Source organism: Arachis ipaensis, chromosome B3, assembly GCF_059453495.1.
Source record: "Arachis ipaensis isolate K30076 ecotype BB chromosome B3, ASM5945349v1, whole genome shotgun sequence".
In the NCBI taxonomy this organism is placed as follows: domain Eukaryota; kingdom Viridiplantae; phylum Streptophyta; class Magnoliopsida; order Fabales; family Fabaceae; genus Arachis; species Arachis ipaensis.
In genome coordinates, this window is record NC_142438.1 from 146,520,939 (window position 1) to 146,538,386 (window position 17,448).

The 17,448-nt window shown below is 31.3% G+C and overlaps 1 protein-coding gene across 1 annotated transcript; it reads right to left on the minus strand.

The window, feature by feature from the left end:
- Window positions 1-9,981: 9,981 nt before the first annotated feature.
- Window positions 9,982-15,580, minus strand: LOC107634004 (protein TPR3). Its single transcript, XM_088508180.1, has 19 exons — window positions 15,364-15,580; window positions 15,103-15,264; window positions 14,607-14,662; window positions 14,401-14,512; window positions 14,162-14,271; window positions 13,991-14,066; window positions 13,816-13,889; window positions 13,513-13,716; window positions 13,238-13,365; window positions 12,789-13,023; window positions 12,544-12,648; window positions 12,257-12,376; window positions 11,906-12,016; window positions 11,549-11,716; window positions 11,313-11,441; window positions 11,122-11,220; window positions 10,636-10,812; window positions 10,388-10,545; window positions 9,982-10,177 (listed from the first exon to the last, which is right to left on the minus strand). The coding sequence occupies exons 1-19, from the start codon at window positions 15,446-15,448 to the stop codon at window positions 10,078-10,080; spliced, it is 2,409 nt and encodes an 802-aa protein (XP_088364306.1). The 5' UTR covers window positions 15,449-15,580; the 3' UTR covers window positions 9,982-10,077.
- Window positions 15,581-17,448: the final 1,868 nt, after the last annotated feature.

Consider the following 17,448-nt stretch of genomic DNA (forward strand, 5'->3'; position numbering starts at 1 on the left):
ATGAGGAATGGACTCAAAGGAGGAAAATCGGGAAAACATGTGATGCTCCCAGAAGACAACATGACGAGATATACAAATACGTTTAGAGAGAGGATCCCAACAATGATAACCCTTGTGTTCAGTGTCATAACCAAGAAAACAACACATGCGAGCTCGGGGTTCAAGTTTACTATGTTCATGAGGCTGAAGAAGAACGAAACAAACGAAGAGGAACGAAACAAACACAACTAAAAACTCGAAGAGAACTGTAATCTAGAGAGGTATGATAAAGACGCTCAAAGGGATTAACATTACCAAGAATAGAAGAAGGAAGTCTATTGATAACATGAACAACAGTAAGAACAGCTTCACCCCAAGTACGCTCAGGACACGAACAAGAAAGAAGCATTGCACGAACAGAGTCAAGAATGTGACAGTGTTTGCGTTTAGCTCGGCCATTTTGTTGAGAAGTACCAGGACAAAAAATCTCAGACAAAGTACCATGTTCTGCAAGAAAGGCTAAAAGTTTGGAATCATGGTATTCCATAGTATTATCGCGTCGAAAAACCTTAATGACCTTGGAAAATTGAGTTTTAATCATAGTAGCAAAGTTAATATAAATATGAGGTAACTCATGGCTATTAGTCATCAAATAAACCCAAGTAAAGCGTGAATAATCATCAATAAAACGACAAAGTATCGAGTTCCTCCCATAGAAGCAGTGGGAGCGGGGCCCCAAACATCAGAGTGGATAAGATCAAAAGGAGAACAAGCAAGAGAGAAATTATTGTGAAACGATAAAGCAGGTTGTTTAGCAGTTTGACAAGAAATGCAATCAAAAGACTCATTATGAACTTGACCCAAAATACCCTAAGACACAAGAGGACGCAATTTACCCAAGGAGCTGTGGGCAAGCCGTTGACGCCATAAGTGAAGGGTGGATGGGGAAGAAGCAGCACAGAGATTTGGCACAGAAGGAATATGAAGATTCTCGAGTTTAAACAACCTTCCGACCTTACGTCCAGTCCTGATGATTTATCCCTTTCAACGATCCTGTACACGGCAACCAGAAATAGAAAAAGTGATATCAAAACCGAGATCAACAAGTTGACCAACAGAAATAAGATTAAAGTTCAACTTAGGAATATAATAAGTATCAGGGAGATTAAGAGTTGATTGGGAAATAGAACCCTTGTGTGTTGCGTGCAAGAGGGAGCCATTAGCATTATTGACAGAAGGTGCATTTGTAGTGGTGGACAAAGACGAGAAAAAAATGACCCAAAGAAGACATGTGATTAAAGCAACCAGAGTCAAAATACCATTTAGAATTACCTGGAGGAGTCGAAAGAGCAGTAGAAGTATTACCAGAAAGGGAGAGAAGATGCTTAAGAAGAGACGCAATATCAAATAAAGAGACAGGAGTAGTATAGGTGCTAGATGCAGTAGTAGCAGCAACGGGAGAAGCAGACACATTCTTGGAGGAGTTAGGATGAGAATGAGACTTGAAGTGATCAGGACATGGTGGGCGAGTAGGATAGATAGCAATCAAATGTCCCGAGTGCTTGCAATAATGACAGAATAGTTATAGACAATTGTAGCTAATGTGACCTTTCTGTTTGCATGTGCGACATTCAACAGAAGGACAGTTTGAGAAGAGGTGCCCAGAACGGTTATAGTTACGATAGAATTGACTCTTTCTGTCTGTGGCAGCAAAAACATCTAAGTTTTGCATAATAGTAGATACAAAGATCAAAGAGATGAGAGAAAACTACAAATTCAGAGTAGAAAACGAGAAAACAGACGGCAAAATTGGAAAGAACTCACCAAAAAATCTTAGGGAGGGCCCCATTATTTTGACACGTTAGTTGCCACGTCAAATTCCACGTCAGCAGCCACATCAGTAGGAAGGTGACACGTGGCAGCGTCTGAGTAGAGAAGAGAAGCTACGTCAACGCTGAGTTAGCGAGGGCGGTGCGTGGGTCTCGAAGTGGTCTAGGTTGAGCAGGCGCGGGTTGTTGGAGACGCTGATTCCATGACACGTGGCGCGCTCTAGACCGTTTGATCGTTGCTGAAGATCGAACGGTGCTGGGAGCCCGAGCTGCTAGAGGCGTTGCTTCGGCGACACGTGGGACAATCCTGGGCGTTGATTATGGGCTGAAACCGGACGGTCCTGGAAGTGTCTGGAAGAAGGAAGAGAAGCAATCGGACGGCGACCTTCGGACGACGCGTGCGGTGGTTTCCGGTGACGAGGCTGGACTCATTGAACTCGCAACAACGAGACGAAGGCGGTGATAAGGGCGGTGACGAACTAAAGCGTCGGGAAATGGTCGAAAAATGAGACCAAAGAACACTGTCGGAAGAGAAAAAAACAAAGGGGCTATGAACGAGTTTTCATGGAAAAAAAAAAGAACCTAAGCTCTTGATACCATGTTAGAAACAAGAGACTAAATTGGAGAAGGGATTTGTGTATTATTCAATTGTGTTAAAAGTATAATGTACAAGGAATATATATAGCCGCTAGAAGAATCAAAGTAATAAAAGTATAGAATCATACAATTAATATACAGATATGCTATATAAATATAAATGATATTAATTGATCATTCTAATAATTTTCTAAGATTTGATATTGTATAAAAATAAATTGTTAACTTAATAAAAAATTAAATAACTAAAAACGTACAAATAATAAAAATATAATTTTATATTTTAAATATTAAAAAATTTATTTTAAAAATAGATCAGCTAAACATATTTTTATTATTTTCAACATTTAGAAATAAGGTATCTTTTAAAAAAAAAATTTAATGTGAAAAAATAAAAATAAAAATAAAATCTAAACCTGTTTGTACTTCTTAGTAACCGTTTTCTCTCTTTTTGTGAAACATCCTGAAAAGCTTATTATTGTTTAAGTAGAAAGATTTATTATGATTATTCCTTATCTATCCTAATATTCTAATGGAAGTTATTTCTGTTATGGTTGAAAATTAGATTGTGAATGATATTTCGCAGATACCACCACATATATGATCCAATTCGTAGGCACCACCACAAGGGTGGTCCATTTCGCGTGCAATAGCAGAGAAATGGCCGCTGCTCTATTTTGTAGGCGTCCCATTTCGCAGGTGTCAGTGGGGTGATTTAGGGCTGGCAATATATACTTTACCCGTGGGTACTTAACCTGGACCAACCCGTTCGGGTAGGGTTGTCTACCCGACCCGCTGCAGGTAGGGTAGGGTACAATGCGAGTTTGTTTGCGGGTAGGATATTGTAGGGTACGGGTTCAGGTATACCCTATCCTACCCTGCCCGCACCCCTAATATATTATATAATTTATATGTAAAAGTTATGTATGTAGTGAAAAAAGTGAGTGTTGAACTCACAATTTTCCTCTTATAAAAACTTGAAATAATCACTAAGCTAGTTGATGATCATATTATTTGTAATTTTATGTTGGATTTCTTTAAGATTTTATTGTTTTTAATTTTAATTTGAACTTAGTTTTTTATTTTCTATTTTATTAATATGTATGAAATTTGGAATGGTTGAATTTTATGTTTGTGAAAATTTTTTATTTTTTTACGGGTAGGGTTAGGGTTGAGAGATTCTCAACCCACGAGTAGAGTAGGGTAGAATTTTAAAAAAGTTTTTAACCCGCAGTAGGGTTAGGGTAGAGTCCAAACCCTACCCTACCCTACCCATTGCCAGCCCTAGGGTGATTTCAATCTCCAATTCGCGGGCACCATGACTGAAATGATGTGCAATTCCATTTCGTATTTAAAGAAATAATCATTTTATTTTATTTATTTATATAAAAAATCAAAAACCACACCTTAGCGTCAGGACTTTTCACTGAAGCACTGAAATTAGTGAAAACTAAGTTCATATTAAAATTTTAAAAAATATAGGAGACTCGAACCCACGACCTCTTAATTGAGTGTGGAAAAACTATGCCATTTGAGTTATAACTCATTAGCATGAAAAATTGCATTTGCGTATGCAATATATAAAAGTTGTATTTCGATAAATTTAAAGCCTAAATATTTTATTTTAGCCATTCGTCTAATATTTTAATAATATTTTTATTAATAAGAATTTGGATGACATTTATATATATCAATAATTTATTAATTCTTGAGAATATATATTTACTATCTACATTTGATTAATAATTGGGTGGATTTTACTTCTTGAGGTCTGTAAAGAGAAATTCTTGTAAAACATTGTATTATAAAGAGAACATAAGAGGTTGGCTTCTTTTAAATAATGTGAATCATCAGCCGCGTCACACATAAATTCTTCTGCCTTTGTAAATAATCGAATACAATAATCATTTGATAATATAAAATATTGTATCACATGAGGTTATCAAAGGACCATAAAACTAATATAAAAGGTGCTTAAGTGAAAAAACCAGTGGGTAATATATATGAATTTAATTCTGATAATATAAAATATTTTATCGGTTTTGTAATCATATTTATTTTTTTAAATAATTATTTACATAATTAATATAAAGTATAGTTATTTTTATTGATGTGAAATTATATAATTAGATATACGTGTAAAAATACTATCAATTAAATTCATATATATATATATTATTAATCAAATTTGTAATTAAATTTTTATATTTTTTAATTAAATTTTTACACTACTTTTAATTTTATAATTAGGTCATTTTTATATTAAAATATTATAATTAATAGAATATTTTTCGTAAAAATATGTGATAAAAAAGATTTATAATTAAGTTTTTAATTATAAATACTTTTAATTTAAAAAATATTAAATTAATTCGAATATTTTTTATATTAAAAAGAATCTTATTATAAAATTAAAAATAGTATCTAATTAAAAGAAAAATATATAAAAATCTAATATAAATTTGATAAAACTATAAGGACATAGTAATTAAATCTCTCTATATATAAAAAAGAGTTTTTAGTTTATTTAGAATATCGGTATTTCAGTTGTTTTAATTATTGATCTAAATTATAAAAAATATATATAATATATATTAATTAAAATCAACTGTTAAAACAATTGGAACATCGATGTTATAACAATATATAATGGCAAAACTTGTTTTGGTGTCCAATATTTTTTTTAATTTTGTCCTTTCTAATCATCTATCCCACTATATGTCTGTTATTCCACGTTAAAAAATTATCACTATCTCACCTCCTCTCTTATCACATATATTTACATTCTCCCTTATCTCATTCATTCACATTTATAGAACTTTTATAATTATCTCTTTCTTCCCTGGCTATCTCTCGTATCAAATTACTGTTACTGCATAATAGAAAAAAATTTTTCTTTTCTTATCCATCTTCTCTTGCATTCGTCTCATTTCACTTAAATATAACGTAAAACTAATATAATTTATATTTCTGTCATCAAATATTCATAATAAAAGCGGAACTGTGTCCAAATAACAGACCGAATAATGATATTATGCGTATAAATTCTGTATATTTATTTAATTTTAACAATATATAATGGCAAAACCTGTTTTGGTGTCCAACATTCTTTTTCAATTTTGTCCTTTCTAATAATCTATCCCACTAAAATTTGGATCTTCTAAATTTTAAATTTGTACTTTAGAGGATAAAATGTGATCTTCTACCCTTGAATAGTTTCTCTCTCATATTTATTCTTTATCCCACCTATAAAATAAATGGTGAGAGATCACACTTTACTCTCTAAAGTAAAATTCAAACTTTAGAGAATCCAAATTCATCCTACTATATGTCCGTTATTCCACGTTAAAAAACTTGCATTGCCTCACCTCCTCTCTTATCACATACATTTACATTCTCTCTTATCTCATTCATTTACATTCACAGAACTTTTATAATGATCTCTTTCTTCTCTTGCTATCTCTCATATCAAATTATTGTTACTGCATAATAGAAAAATTTTTTTCTTTTCTTATCTATCTTCTCTTGCATCCGTCTCATTTCACTTAAATATAAAGTAAAACTAATATAATTTATATTTCTGTCGTCAAATATTCATAATAAAAGCGAAACTGTGTCCAAATAAGACCGAATAATGATATTATGGGTAAGAATTTTGTATATTTATTTAATTTAATAATAGATTTTTTCTTAAATTTTGATTCAATAAATCTTTAATTATTGTCCCAAATAATATTGTTATAATTATTATATTATGTTAATGTACTTTAGATTTATAACAATATATAATGACAATATCAAAAATTTTGGTGTCTAAATTTAAATTTCAATATTATTCTTAAAGAGAGGGATTTATTATTAAAAAGAATTCTCCAAGTTACTCTAAATAAAAAAATTTCATCTATTTTAAACAGCAACTTCATTAAAAATTTTTTATGGAATATAAATCATTGTTGCAGATTTTTAAAAAATAAAAGTAAAATAGTTTAAATAGGACAATTTTTTTAAATAAATATACAAAGAATAATCTTTTTTTTAATTATCATTATTATCATGTTATTTTAATGTACTCTTAATATTTACTAATTTACACAATATATAATGATAATTGAGGTCTAAATTTAAGTTCTAATATTATTCTTTAAGAAAGGTTTATTATTAAAAAATTCTTCCATGTTAAATATATTAATTTCTACCTATTTTTTTACAGAAATTTTATTAAGATTTTTTTATTGGATATAAATTATTGTTGCAGATTTTTTTTATTTGTATATATTTTTAAAGAATAAAAGTAAAATAGTTCAATAGGGTCTATTTTTTTTTAAAATAAATTTACACAAAATAATTTTTCTCTTCAAATTGTTATCGTATTCTTTTAATATATTCTAGGTACCTACACAATAGATAATGTCAATTGGCATCTAAATTTAAGTTCCAATATTACCCTTAGTGAGAGAAGTTTATTATTAAAAATTTTTTTCCGTACATCCCTACGTTGAATAAAAAAACTTTCACATATTTTTTCTAGCAAACTTTATTAAGAGTTTTCTATTGGATGTAAATTATTCATGTGAAAATTTTTTTATTTTGGATATACTTTTAAAAGAATAAAAATAAAATAGCTTAATAAGACAATATTTTTTTTTTAAATTACGCAGAATAATTTTTATACCAATATATCGAAATTCATTTTACATATAATTTATTCTTCTAAAAATTAGATGATTGAAAAACTATTAATTATAGAAGAAGTCTATTTCTTGACTATAAAAATACATATAATTCACTCTTGAATATAATCAAAATAAATATATATTTATTTAATCTTTTAAATTTTACATTAATTATTAAAATCATGATATAATAAATGTACTCTTATAAAAAAAATAAAAATAACCTCATAACTATTTTTTTTCTTGGAAGGAAACATGACTTAATAAATATAAAGTCTAATTTAAACAACTATAGATAAGTAAAATAATTAATAAAAAACGAACATAAAATTAATTTTTTTGTTATTTGGTACAAAAATAAATATAATAAAATAAATCACTGTTCTTATTCATAATGACATAAAATTTAATATTATTCTTTTCTAGAGCTATCTATTTATTTAATTTTTATCCTTATATTATTTTTATGCTTTATTTTAATTTTATTAAACAAAAAAGTGTTAATGTCATTTAATTTTAATTTTTAACTTTTATCATAAATAAAAATATGTGATTTTGTATGCATTAGATAATAAAAAAAAAACTCATAATAGAAAAAGTTAAATTTACTTTTTCGTTACATTTATAGAAGTGTAGGTAGATGATTCACATAAGAGTTATAAGACTTTTTTTTTTTTAACTTTATTTTTAAAGTAGTATTCACTTTTGAGTGTAATAATTATGAACTAAGACATGCACGGTGGTAACTAATTGTGATTAGAGAGAAGATAGAAAGATAATACTTTTCCAAGACCGAAGAAAGAAGAGAGAACAAGCCAACATAAGAGTAGTAGTGAGGCATATGTAGATAAATAATGGTAAAAAAAAGAATAATAAAAATAAAAATTAAAAATTCTAAAAGAATAATAAAACTAAAGATCATTTAAAATATTGAATATAAAATTATAAAAAATAAAATTTTTTTAGCTATTAAAATTATGCGAGAGAAAGAGTGATTTAAATATAAATTTTTATATCTACTTTAAATTAAATATAATTGAGAAATAAATAAATTTACAAATTTTTATAAATTTTTATCTTCATTGTTACACATAGTAACAACGTAATGATTTTAGTATTATACCGAAATTAATTTAAATTTAATTATTATATATATTAAATAAATTAAATAACTTATAAATTTTATATTTAATTATTCTATACAAAATTTTTGAATGCCTTATATCTTAAATTTTTGCTTAAAATGATAAAATATGACTTTAATAAATCAAATAAAAAAATAATTCTTTTAATAAATTTTTAACAACTCAAAAGTTAATACAATAGATATGTATGGATCAAAGTGATAAACAAAAATGAGAGTTGCGATAATGATACGGTGGTAATTGGTTGTGGTTGGGGTTAATAAAAGAAGAAAACAAGAAAGGAGAATGAAACAAGGCAACATAATTATAAGAGAAAATGATAAGATGTATAATAAAATTAATATGATGAGATGATATAATCAAAATAAAAATTAATCATTTTAAAATAATAATAAAATTAAAAATAATTAAAAATATTTAATATAAGATTAAAGAAATAATTTTTTATCTATTAGAATTATATATAAAAAAAAGTATTTTGAATATAAATTTTTAAATTTACTTCAAATTAAATAGGATTGACAAAATAAATAAATTTAATATATAAATAACTAATTTATAAATAATATTAGTAAATCTTTATCTTAATTTCGTTACACGTAATAATAATTTTTTTTATTTTTTAATTTAAATTTATTTATTTTATACTTTCTATATATATTAAATAACTTAAAATATTTTATTTTTTTATAATTTATTTTTTAATGATTAATAATAAATTTATAATTTTAGAAATAAAAATATAAAAATATTTTTTAAGTCAATAGAAAAGTAGCTAAACACCCGTGCTAATATATCATAAAATGAATAAATATTATAATTTATTTATTCCAGCAAATTTGGGACAGCAAAGAAATCCCCAAAAATAGGGTAGAGAGTGAACTCGTCTTACGGTATCATAGCCGCCAAATAAGCCACAATATATACTATGAACTCGTTGTCGTTGAAAGGACACTCGAATGGAATGGATGGGGATACCGAACGGGTAATAGGTAGAGAGTGAGCGAGTCGAAACGTTCTCATGCGGCAATTTGCATGAATCATTGATTAATGGTTTTAGGTTCCGTGATGGCATAGTTAACTCAGATAATGGAGATACATGAGATCAACGCGAAACTTTGGTACTCCGTGACGAAGTATTTAGAATTGTATGTATCTGGATACATTCCTGTGTTGGAGGTGCATCCCTTCCCTAGAAGCCAAACTTGTCAGCAGGCCAGCAGCTAAACTAGCTTCTCTCTTATTTACATGCTGCCTGTAACTTTTTTTTTTCTTCTTTTTAATCTGAAAAAATGTGCCAAGAATATTTTTTTACTCATGTTTTCGCAAAATTTTATCAAATACTTACTTGATACTTTTTCTGTTTTAGAAATTTATAACTTCATCACAAAAATTTTCATAATCCTATTTGTCCTAATAAAAGAAATGAATAAAGTATAATAAATAATTATATAAAGGCATGGACAATGAATTAAAAAGTAAAAGGGAAGAAAAAAAAAAGGTGTAACAAAGTTAGGTGTTGATTGGATTTATAAGTTCAGGTGAAGTGTACTTTCTTAATGAGTCTAGGTTAGTGCACAATAAATTGTGAAAGAGCAAAGTTAATTTATTTGTATTGATAAAAGGTTTTATTTTAGTGCTACATATTTATTTCTCCAAGGTTTGATATTTGTGGATTGGGAGGAACCTGCTAAAAGTAACAAATTTGAATATCAATTAACAAATTTGAGACTACAAAGTGAATATCTCCATTTAAATGTGTGCATTGTCTAGAATACAATGAAAGAGTAAGATGTAATATTTGAATGGGAAACAAAATAGTATTTCATAGTGGCTTGCTTCTTCCGACTTTTTCTAAGGCTCAAACACCTGAACAGTACCATTTGTGAATCCCAGAGCGAATTGGTATGGCTTATTTGGATGTGCGGCAATGGAAACTGGTTTGATGGTCAAACTGGAAAAAAACAAAAGAAAGTATTCAACATATTATATGTAATAAGACTATTAATTCCAATGCATGCATGGCAGCATAATATGTAAAACTGTTTAAAAATAAAAGAAAAAAAAAACTACAATTATATTTGCATTGTGATATGCAGAGTAATAAATGTATTCAACATTATTCTAAAAATAAGATCATGTGTATATTGGTGATAAACCATACCTTGGATCTTTGGAAACAAAAGTAGCAAAATTAATTTTGCAATGAATTTCCAAATCTGAAGCATTATACATTGCAATATTTCCATTCTCTAACAGGGTATATATCATATGGCCATCACATGAGAAAACTGCCCGGGAGATTGGATCTTCTAGAACCCGCTGGTATACCAAACAAACAAAACATATATATAATTATTGTTCACCAAGACAGCTACAATTGAGAGAGAGAGAGAGAGAGGCAATAAGAACCTGTTTGACCCATCTTAATTTTTTGGCCTCATAAATTGCAAGGTGAGTATTATGTGCAACAAAGAAGTGTGTCCATTCTTTGTTAAACTGAATGCAAGTTTCAGATTCTACTCTCTGTTGAGATTCCAAGCTTATAACTTTGTACAGTGTCCAGTCAGTGGTATCCCATACACAAATCTTCAAGAGATGTGAAAATAATGAGACAATATACCACATGATAAGGATCCTCACATTTAAAAGAGGATGCATATGATAAGGTGAATGTGACTTACTACCTCTTTTTTCGAATATTTATCTAGTTTTACATATTCACATAGATTAAAGTAAACAAATGAAAAACATTAAAGGTACAAAAAAAGTTAAAAGGCATTCTTATGACGTGCACTTAATATTTTTCATATATTCTCCCTCTTGCACTGCTCTCTACTCCTTCACTTACTTCAATCTAATTACTGAACAAAGAAACAATTATTTGTGAAAAGTTACCCGAGCATCCGCATCACCAGAAACGAGAATAGTATATTCTTTAGAGAAGGCAAGGGCAGTTACTCTTTTGGTGTGGCCATCAACAAGCTTCTTTATATCCTGAGTAAGTGAAAGCAAAGCAATGATGCACCTATTCCATTTTTTTTTAATTTTATTTTTAATAATAGCAACAATACAAGAGAAGCATATACCTCTATTATAAAGCAATTGTATATACATATACTGCAGTCTTCCATGCCAAGAGCAGCTACTCCGTCTATATGAGGGTGAAAAGCAATACATGTTGACATAGGTGCATTCCTCTTGAAATTTCCCATCATCTTAAAAGAAAAAGTATACATCATATGATGACTTTATGAAACGAAAAGATCCTAGAAAATGTTAAAGCAGAAAGATTTATAACATCAAAAGATAAATTTAAGGTTACCCGAGACAGATACAGATCAAATAGGTTGATTGCAGCCCCTGACGAGGACAGGATATACTGATCATCTTTTGACACAGCAAGGCATGAAGCTTGGTCTTTTCTGTTGTGTTTTTTAAGGTCATTCCTCAAGATCGGATGAAAGCTCTTAGGGGAAACCTTTGTATTTGCCTACATATAATTACGTCATCTTTATTTAAAGAAATAATTTTTGTTTTTGTTTGGGTAGAACAATAGATGCATATCAAAACAATATTAAAGGGTTTTACACCGTTATTCAATCTTATGTTTGCATCATCCAACATAAAACTTTTAAAATACTAGTGCATTCAAATTAAATTCATTTATAATTCAACTTACCTTGCCATCCAAGTTAGTATGGCCACATGGCCACATCCAACGCACAAGACTACCGTTCAATGCCAACGCAAAAATGCAATTTCCAGCATGATTGTAAGTCAATCTATCAATCTGCGTTTCCATCAAAGGGAAACTATTCATTATTTTTCATTCGTGCAACTTAAACTAGTTGAACACAATTGCTGAAAATAATCTTGAAACAAAAACTCAAGATATGTTATCCGGTGTTTCATTCATCAGAGTCAAAATGGTTAATTAACACTAACAGAGAAAATGTATCATGTTCTAAGAAGTAATAGTAAACATATTATTAGTCATAATATTCCTAATAAAGAATATTAAATGCAGTACCATATGTTTGGTATGAACAGGCAGTTGCAAACTCTGGCACTGAGATGGTTCACAAATTTCAGAAACATTCCAATAGTTCGGCCACATTTCATTTGAATCAGACCTTTTTATGCACTCATGCTGAAAATATAAACAACATTAATAAGGCACCATGTTCATATACCTAAATTAATCAGAAAAAAGAACATTGTGTCTATGCTTCACGCTCCAGCATCAATTAAAATTGGACTTGGTGCATTAAAATGTTCAAGGCGTAATATAGCAAGTGTAAATTTGTGCATGCTTACCTTTCCCAAGTTTTCATTGGAAATTTCTAAAATTTTGATCTTGTTTTCTTTTGCACATACAGCAAGTAATGTGCTCCTTCTATTGAAACAAATGCTTGGACATTCCTGAAAGTAAAATCACAATTCACAAATTAAAGTACCTTTCTAGAGTTGAAATTCTGTTAAATTTACTTAGAAACACCCCCCTCGAACATTAATAAAGAAAGAGAAATAAGATCCCCAATCAAATATATTCCCAAGCTTACAGGTAATCCTCCATCGGCATCCGTGCTTGTCAAGAGCTCAACATTGTCCATACTCCAAAATTTAACCATATGTTCATCACCAGCAGCCAAAATTTGGTTTGGAGATGAATTGAATTTGATGGTTGAAGAGCATGGATTCTTAAGCCCTTTGTATGACCTTTTTATGCATCTTTTAACTTCATCCCATTCCACAAAATATGACTCTCTATCCTTGGTGATTCCGCACAAGAACAGCCTAAAAAGGAGTTTATCAAGATCAATTAGAAGGGTGCAAATTATCTCCTACTTTCTCAGTCCAATAATAACTTTAGAGTGAGAAAATTGGTAAATAAAAAAATTAATGTTGCTAAAGAAAAGTTCAGACTCGGACAGTTATTATTGGATGGGGCAAGTAATTATTAACCCGAAACAAATTTTTGGAACTGAATTGTGGCTAGTGAGTTCACAACCTGTTATTAGCTGCATTGTAATTCAATTTGCAATCTCCAACTCCAGGGCAATCAATATTGCCTCCTCCTCCCCTCTTGTGATATAACCATGTCTTCATCTTTCCATCAATTGAAGTTGAAAGGAGTAACTGCAAAAGAATCATGTAGCAGAAGAAGAATGAGAAATGCATGCAACCAGGACAATCCTATGTTTCTCTGTGCGATGCACCGAATTCAACCGGTGCGTCTAAGACAGTTTCCTTAAATAAAGACACTATGATAATGCAAGACCTTACATGAACCTCATTCTTCAAGTAAGGACAGATTGAACAAACTGGAGCACTGTGACCATCAAAAGTATAAAGTAAGGCTGTAGTATCAGCATTCCACACATGTATTTTCCTGTCATCTCCACATGTTATGAGCATCAGTATGACTGATGAATGCGGCTTCTGACGGGAAAATGCAAGATCATTGACACTGCCGTCATGAGCATCAATCTGAGAAGAAAATATTTCAAGATTCAGAATGAGAATTTTAATTTTATATTATATGCATGTAATAACTAGTGATTTACAGGTGAAGAACAGATATATTACTTCTTTATTCACGGAAACGATACCACCAGAGCCACGACGATATAGATGAACAAGGTGTTGAGAAAATGCTACCCCTGTATAACGTAAGGAAAAAAAAAATATTTGTTAGCAGCAAGTCAAACTATGTCGCCATTGCTGAATTTGACTTACTGCTTAAGTAGTTGAGTATCCTTACCAAAATATGAGCCACTAGGATCACACCACAAGACTTTGTTAACAGAAACTCTCAATTTTTTATCATTCTCCAGATCCTGATTCATAGTACACACAATTTCGAATCATTAACTTGATTATAAGTTTTAAGCTACTCAGCAAAGCATGGTCTAGTATGGAAGTGTGGACATACCTGAACTGTAGTGCAACACACTAATAAATCCCAAACTACAAAATGGTGGAAGTAAAGTTTCACACCAGCCTTGACATCCCAAATTAGTACAGTGCCGTCATCTGTTCCAACTGAAGAAACATATAGCAGTAGCTATAGATTAGCCTTTTTATTTATGTGCCATCAAGTTCCTCAGAATACAATCGAAATGAAACAATAATCAAACATAAAAAGAAAAAAAAGTGCTCTAGTAATCAAACCCAGAAGAACCGCATCTGAAGCAGGATGAAAGTCAATGCTAGTAGGAGACGACTCCTCTTCCAATGTTCGAACAACATTTACGGTAAAGTTTGGTGATATGGCTGATCTCACCTACAATGAATGTGAAAAACCGTCCTCTTAATTTCACAGTTAAAACAGCAAATCTTTGCGCAAAAAGAAAAAAGAAAAAATTCAGCCATTGTACCTCAGACGAAGTATCCTTAGAGGGCTCCGTCCGTTCTACATTAGGATCCATCCCTTCTGTTATTAGAGAAATGCCATTAAAAGAAAGAGTATGAATGATTGCTTAGCTCATAAGGAAGAGAGGAGGAAAAAAAATTGTTTGCAAGAATCTGAATCCGATTTTTTTTTTATTGAATCACTTTCTTTCTGATTGCAGAGTTAAAGGAATATACAAACATGATCCTCAAAGAAAGTTCAAATTTAAAGAACAAAAGAAAGGTTTGGGGGAAGTAACAAACTAACAAAATGAAAGAAACGAAGAAATGCATAGTTCATGAGTTACAATAATAATTGCATCAAATTGAAATAATATATCATTGAAAAATTACCTAAAAAGAGAAGAAAGAAAAACGAATAAATACATTATTGAAGAGAGAAATGCAACCTAGAAAGAACTCTTACACTGGAATAAAGTAAGCAGAGAGGAGAAAAATCATTGTTGAACTTGAAGTGCTAACCTGTGAATGAAAGATGATGAACAGCGCTGAATTGAAGCAAAAAGAAGAACTTTTTTGGTGATTGAAGCAACGAACAGAGTTTGAGCGCGCGCCGAGAGAGAGAGAGAGAGAGAGAGAGTAATGTGTAAAGAGAACAGTGTTGTGTTAATGACTGCTGAGACGCTGAACGGTTACGTGATAAGCGGTTAGCACACTAAAAATCTCATCATATCTTATATGATAAGCGCAACTGCTTATATATATATAATTGTTTAGACTTACCAAGTATGAGAGGGTGGGTCCCGCACCGAGTCGGTCTTACCCAGTTACCCTGCTCACTACGGTCTTCATCCCTTTCAAATTGCATGCACCATAATATTTCCCTTCTGCTAGACTATGGGTGCACCATCATCATCTTCTTTTTCCATACAAAAAAGATGAGAGAACAGATGCTTCCCACTCTTTCCGACCACACCGCTGCAGCACCGTTAGACTCTTGAAGGAATGATTTTACCTTCAAATACCCAAGCATTTCTTGCTAATCAGATTTGCCATAAGAGGTTTGATGTTACTGTTCTTTTTTTTATTTGGATTTTCCTCCATTCTCAGTTCTTCTTCCAGCTGAATCCACCACTTTCATGGTTCTAGAGCTTGAATCTGCTACGACAGATTTGAACATTTCCAAGCTTCAGTCACATCTGGGCACTCCCAGAAACAATGAAAAAACGCTTTCTTGTGACCGATTGCATTTTGGGCACCAGGATTCGATAGATTGTATTCGAGCATTCAACCTTTCTTTCACAGGGAGTCCTCTGTGCATCATTTTTCAGAGCAAATTTTTTATTTTCGGTTGACAATTTTCCATATGCTCCTCCACAAGTCCTTTCTTTTGCATTGTTCTGGCAGGTATTCAGTTGGTGGATGGTAGAAGTTAAAGGCTATTTTGTATCCTGAAGCAACAGTGAAGGCGCCCCTTTCTCAAGCATCCAAGTAACTCTATCCTCTGTCTCATGAATTGGAGTGTTGATTATTGCTGTAGCTATTTCTGGATTGAAATTGAACTGAATTAAATTCTGGTTCCATGTTCTTTTTGAATGCTGTAATTGTGAAACCCATTCTAGATTAGCAGTCATTGTCGTGGTAGTAATAGGAGTAATTAAAACATAATCCTTCACCGATGAGTCTTCTTGGATTCTGATTTTAAATCCCCTTCCTACTTCCCATAGTATACCTTTTTCTAGCACCTTTCTACCCTCAATAATACTCCTCCAACCCTATGATGAGTTATTACCAACCTCTGCTCTTAGGAAGCTTGAATATCTATAATATTTACTCTGTAACACTTTACTGATGAGAGAATTAGGTCTGGAAATTAACCTCCAACCTTGCTTTGCGAGCATGGCAAGATTAAAAGCTTTCAAATCTTTAAAGTTTAGTCCCCCTTGCATTTTTTGTCTGCAAAAAATCTTCCATTCGATCCACTACATCCTGTTTTCTGATCTTTTCTGCCCCCACCAAAATTGGAGTATGGCTCTCTAAATCTCTTCAATTAGTGTCTCCGGTAACTTGAAACAACTTAGTGTGTATATGGGTATCGCGGTTGCCACCGCCTTAATAAGCACTTCGCGTCCACTAGAAAATAATAGAGCCCTTTTCCAATGGCTAAGCTTCTGACACACCCTATTTTTAATGTAGTTAAATGTCGCTTTCTTTGATCTCTGAACCACTGCTGGTAAACTCAAATATTTGTTTTGATTGCCAACATGAGGGACAAGGAGAATCTCTGCCAAATGATTTTGGACTGGAATTGGTGTGTTCTTACTAAAGAAGACTGATGATTTGTCCAAGTTTACCTTTTGGCCACTAAGTTCTTCGTAAGTCTGTAGAACCTATAGCAATCTCTGGCACTTTACTTCTGAAGCTTTGCTAAAAAGAATTGAATCGTCTGCAAAGAAAAGATGATTGATTGTCGGATACCTCTGATTGAGTCTCAAACCAGAAACTTTCAGCCTCTGTTCTTCTCTATGGAGCAGATGGGAGAGTCCCTCTGCGCAAAAGAAAAATAGGTAGGGAGATAGAGGATCACCTTGTCGTAATCCTCTACATGGTTTAAAATAACCATGAGGTTGTCCATCCTCAGTAACAGAGTAAGATATCGTCGTCATAAGTTCCTCAATCCACTTCATCCATCGATCACAGAAACCTAGCTTCTTCATCACCTTCCAAACAAAACTCCATTCCACCCTATCATAAGCCTTGCTCATATCTAACTTTAATGCCAAATCATAATCTCCATTCCTTTTATTTTTGAGAAAATGCATGAATTCGTGTGCAATTAGGACATTATCACTAATCAACCTGCCCTTT

What these genes read in the sequence shown, in the direction of transcription:
- LOC107634004 (XM_088508180.1), bottom strand. Translation starts at nt 15,448, where the DNA reads ATGCAATTTGAAAGGGATGAAGACCGTAGTGAGCAGGGTAACTGGGTA. An exon ending in TTCAGATGCGGTTCTTCTGG is followed by an intron (nt 14,272 to 14,400) that starts GTTTGATTACTA and finishes ATGTTTCTTCAG; the next exon opens with TTGGAACAGATGACGGCACT. An exon ending in TTTGTTTCCAAAGATCCAAG is followed by an intron (nt 10,178 to 10,387) that starts GTATGGTTTATC and finishes GTTTTTTTCCAG; the next exon opens with TTTGACCATCAAACCAGTTT.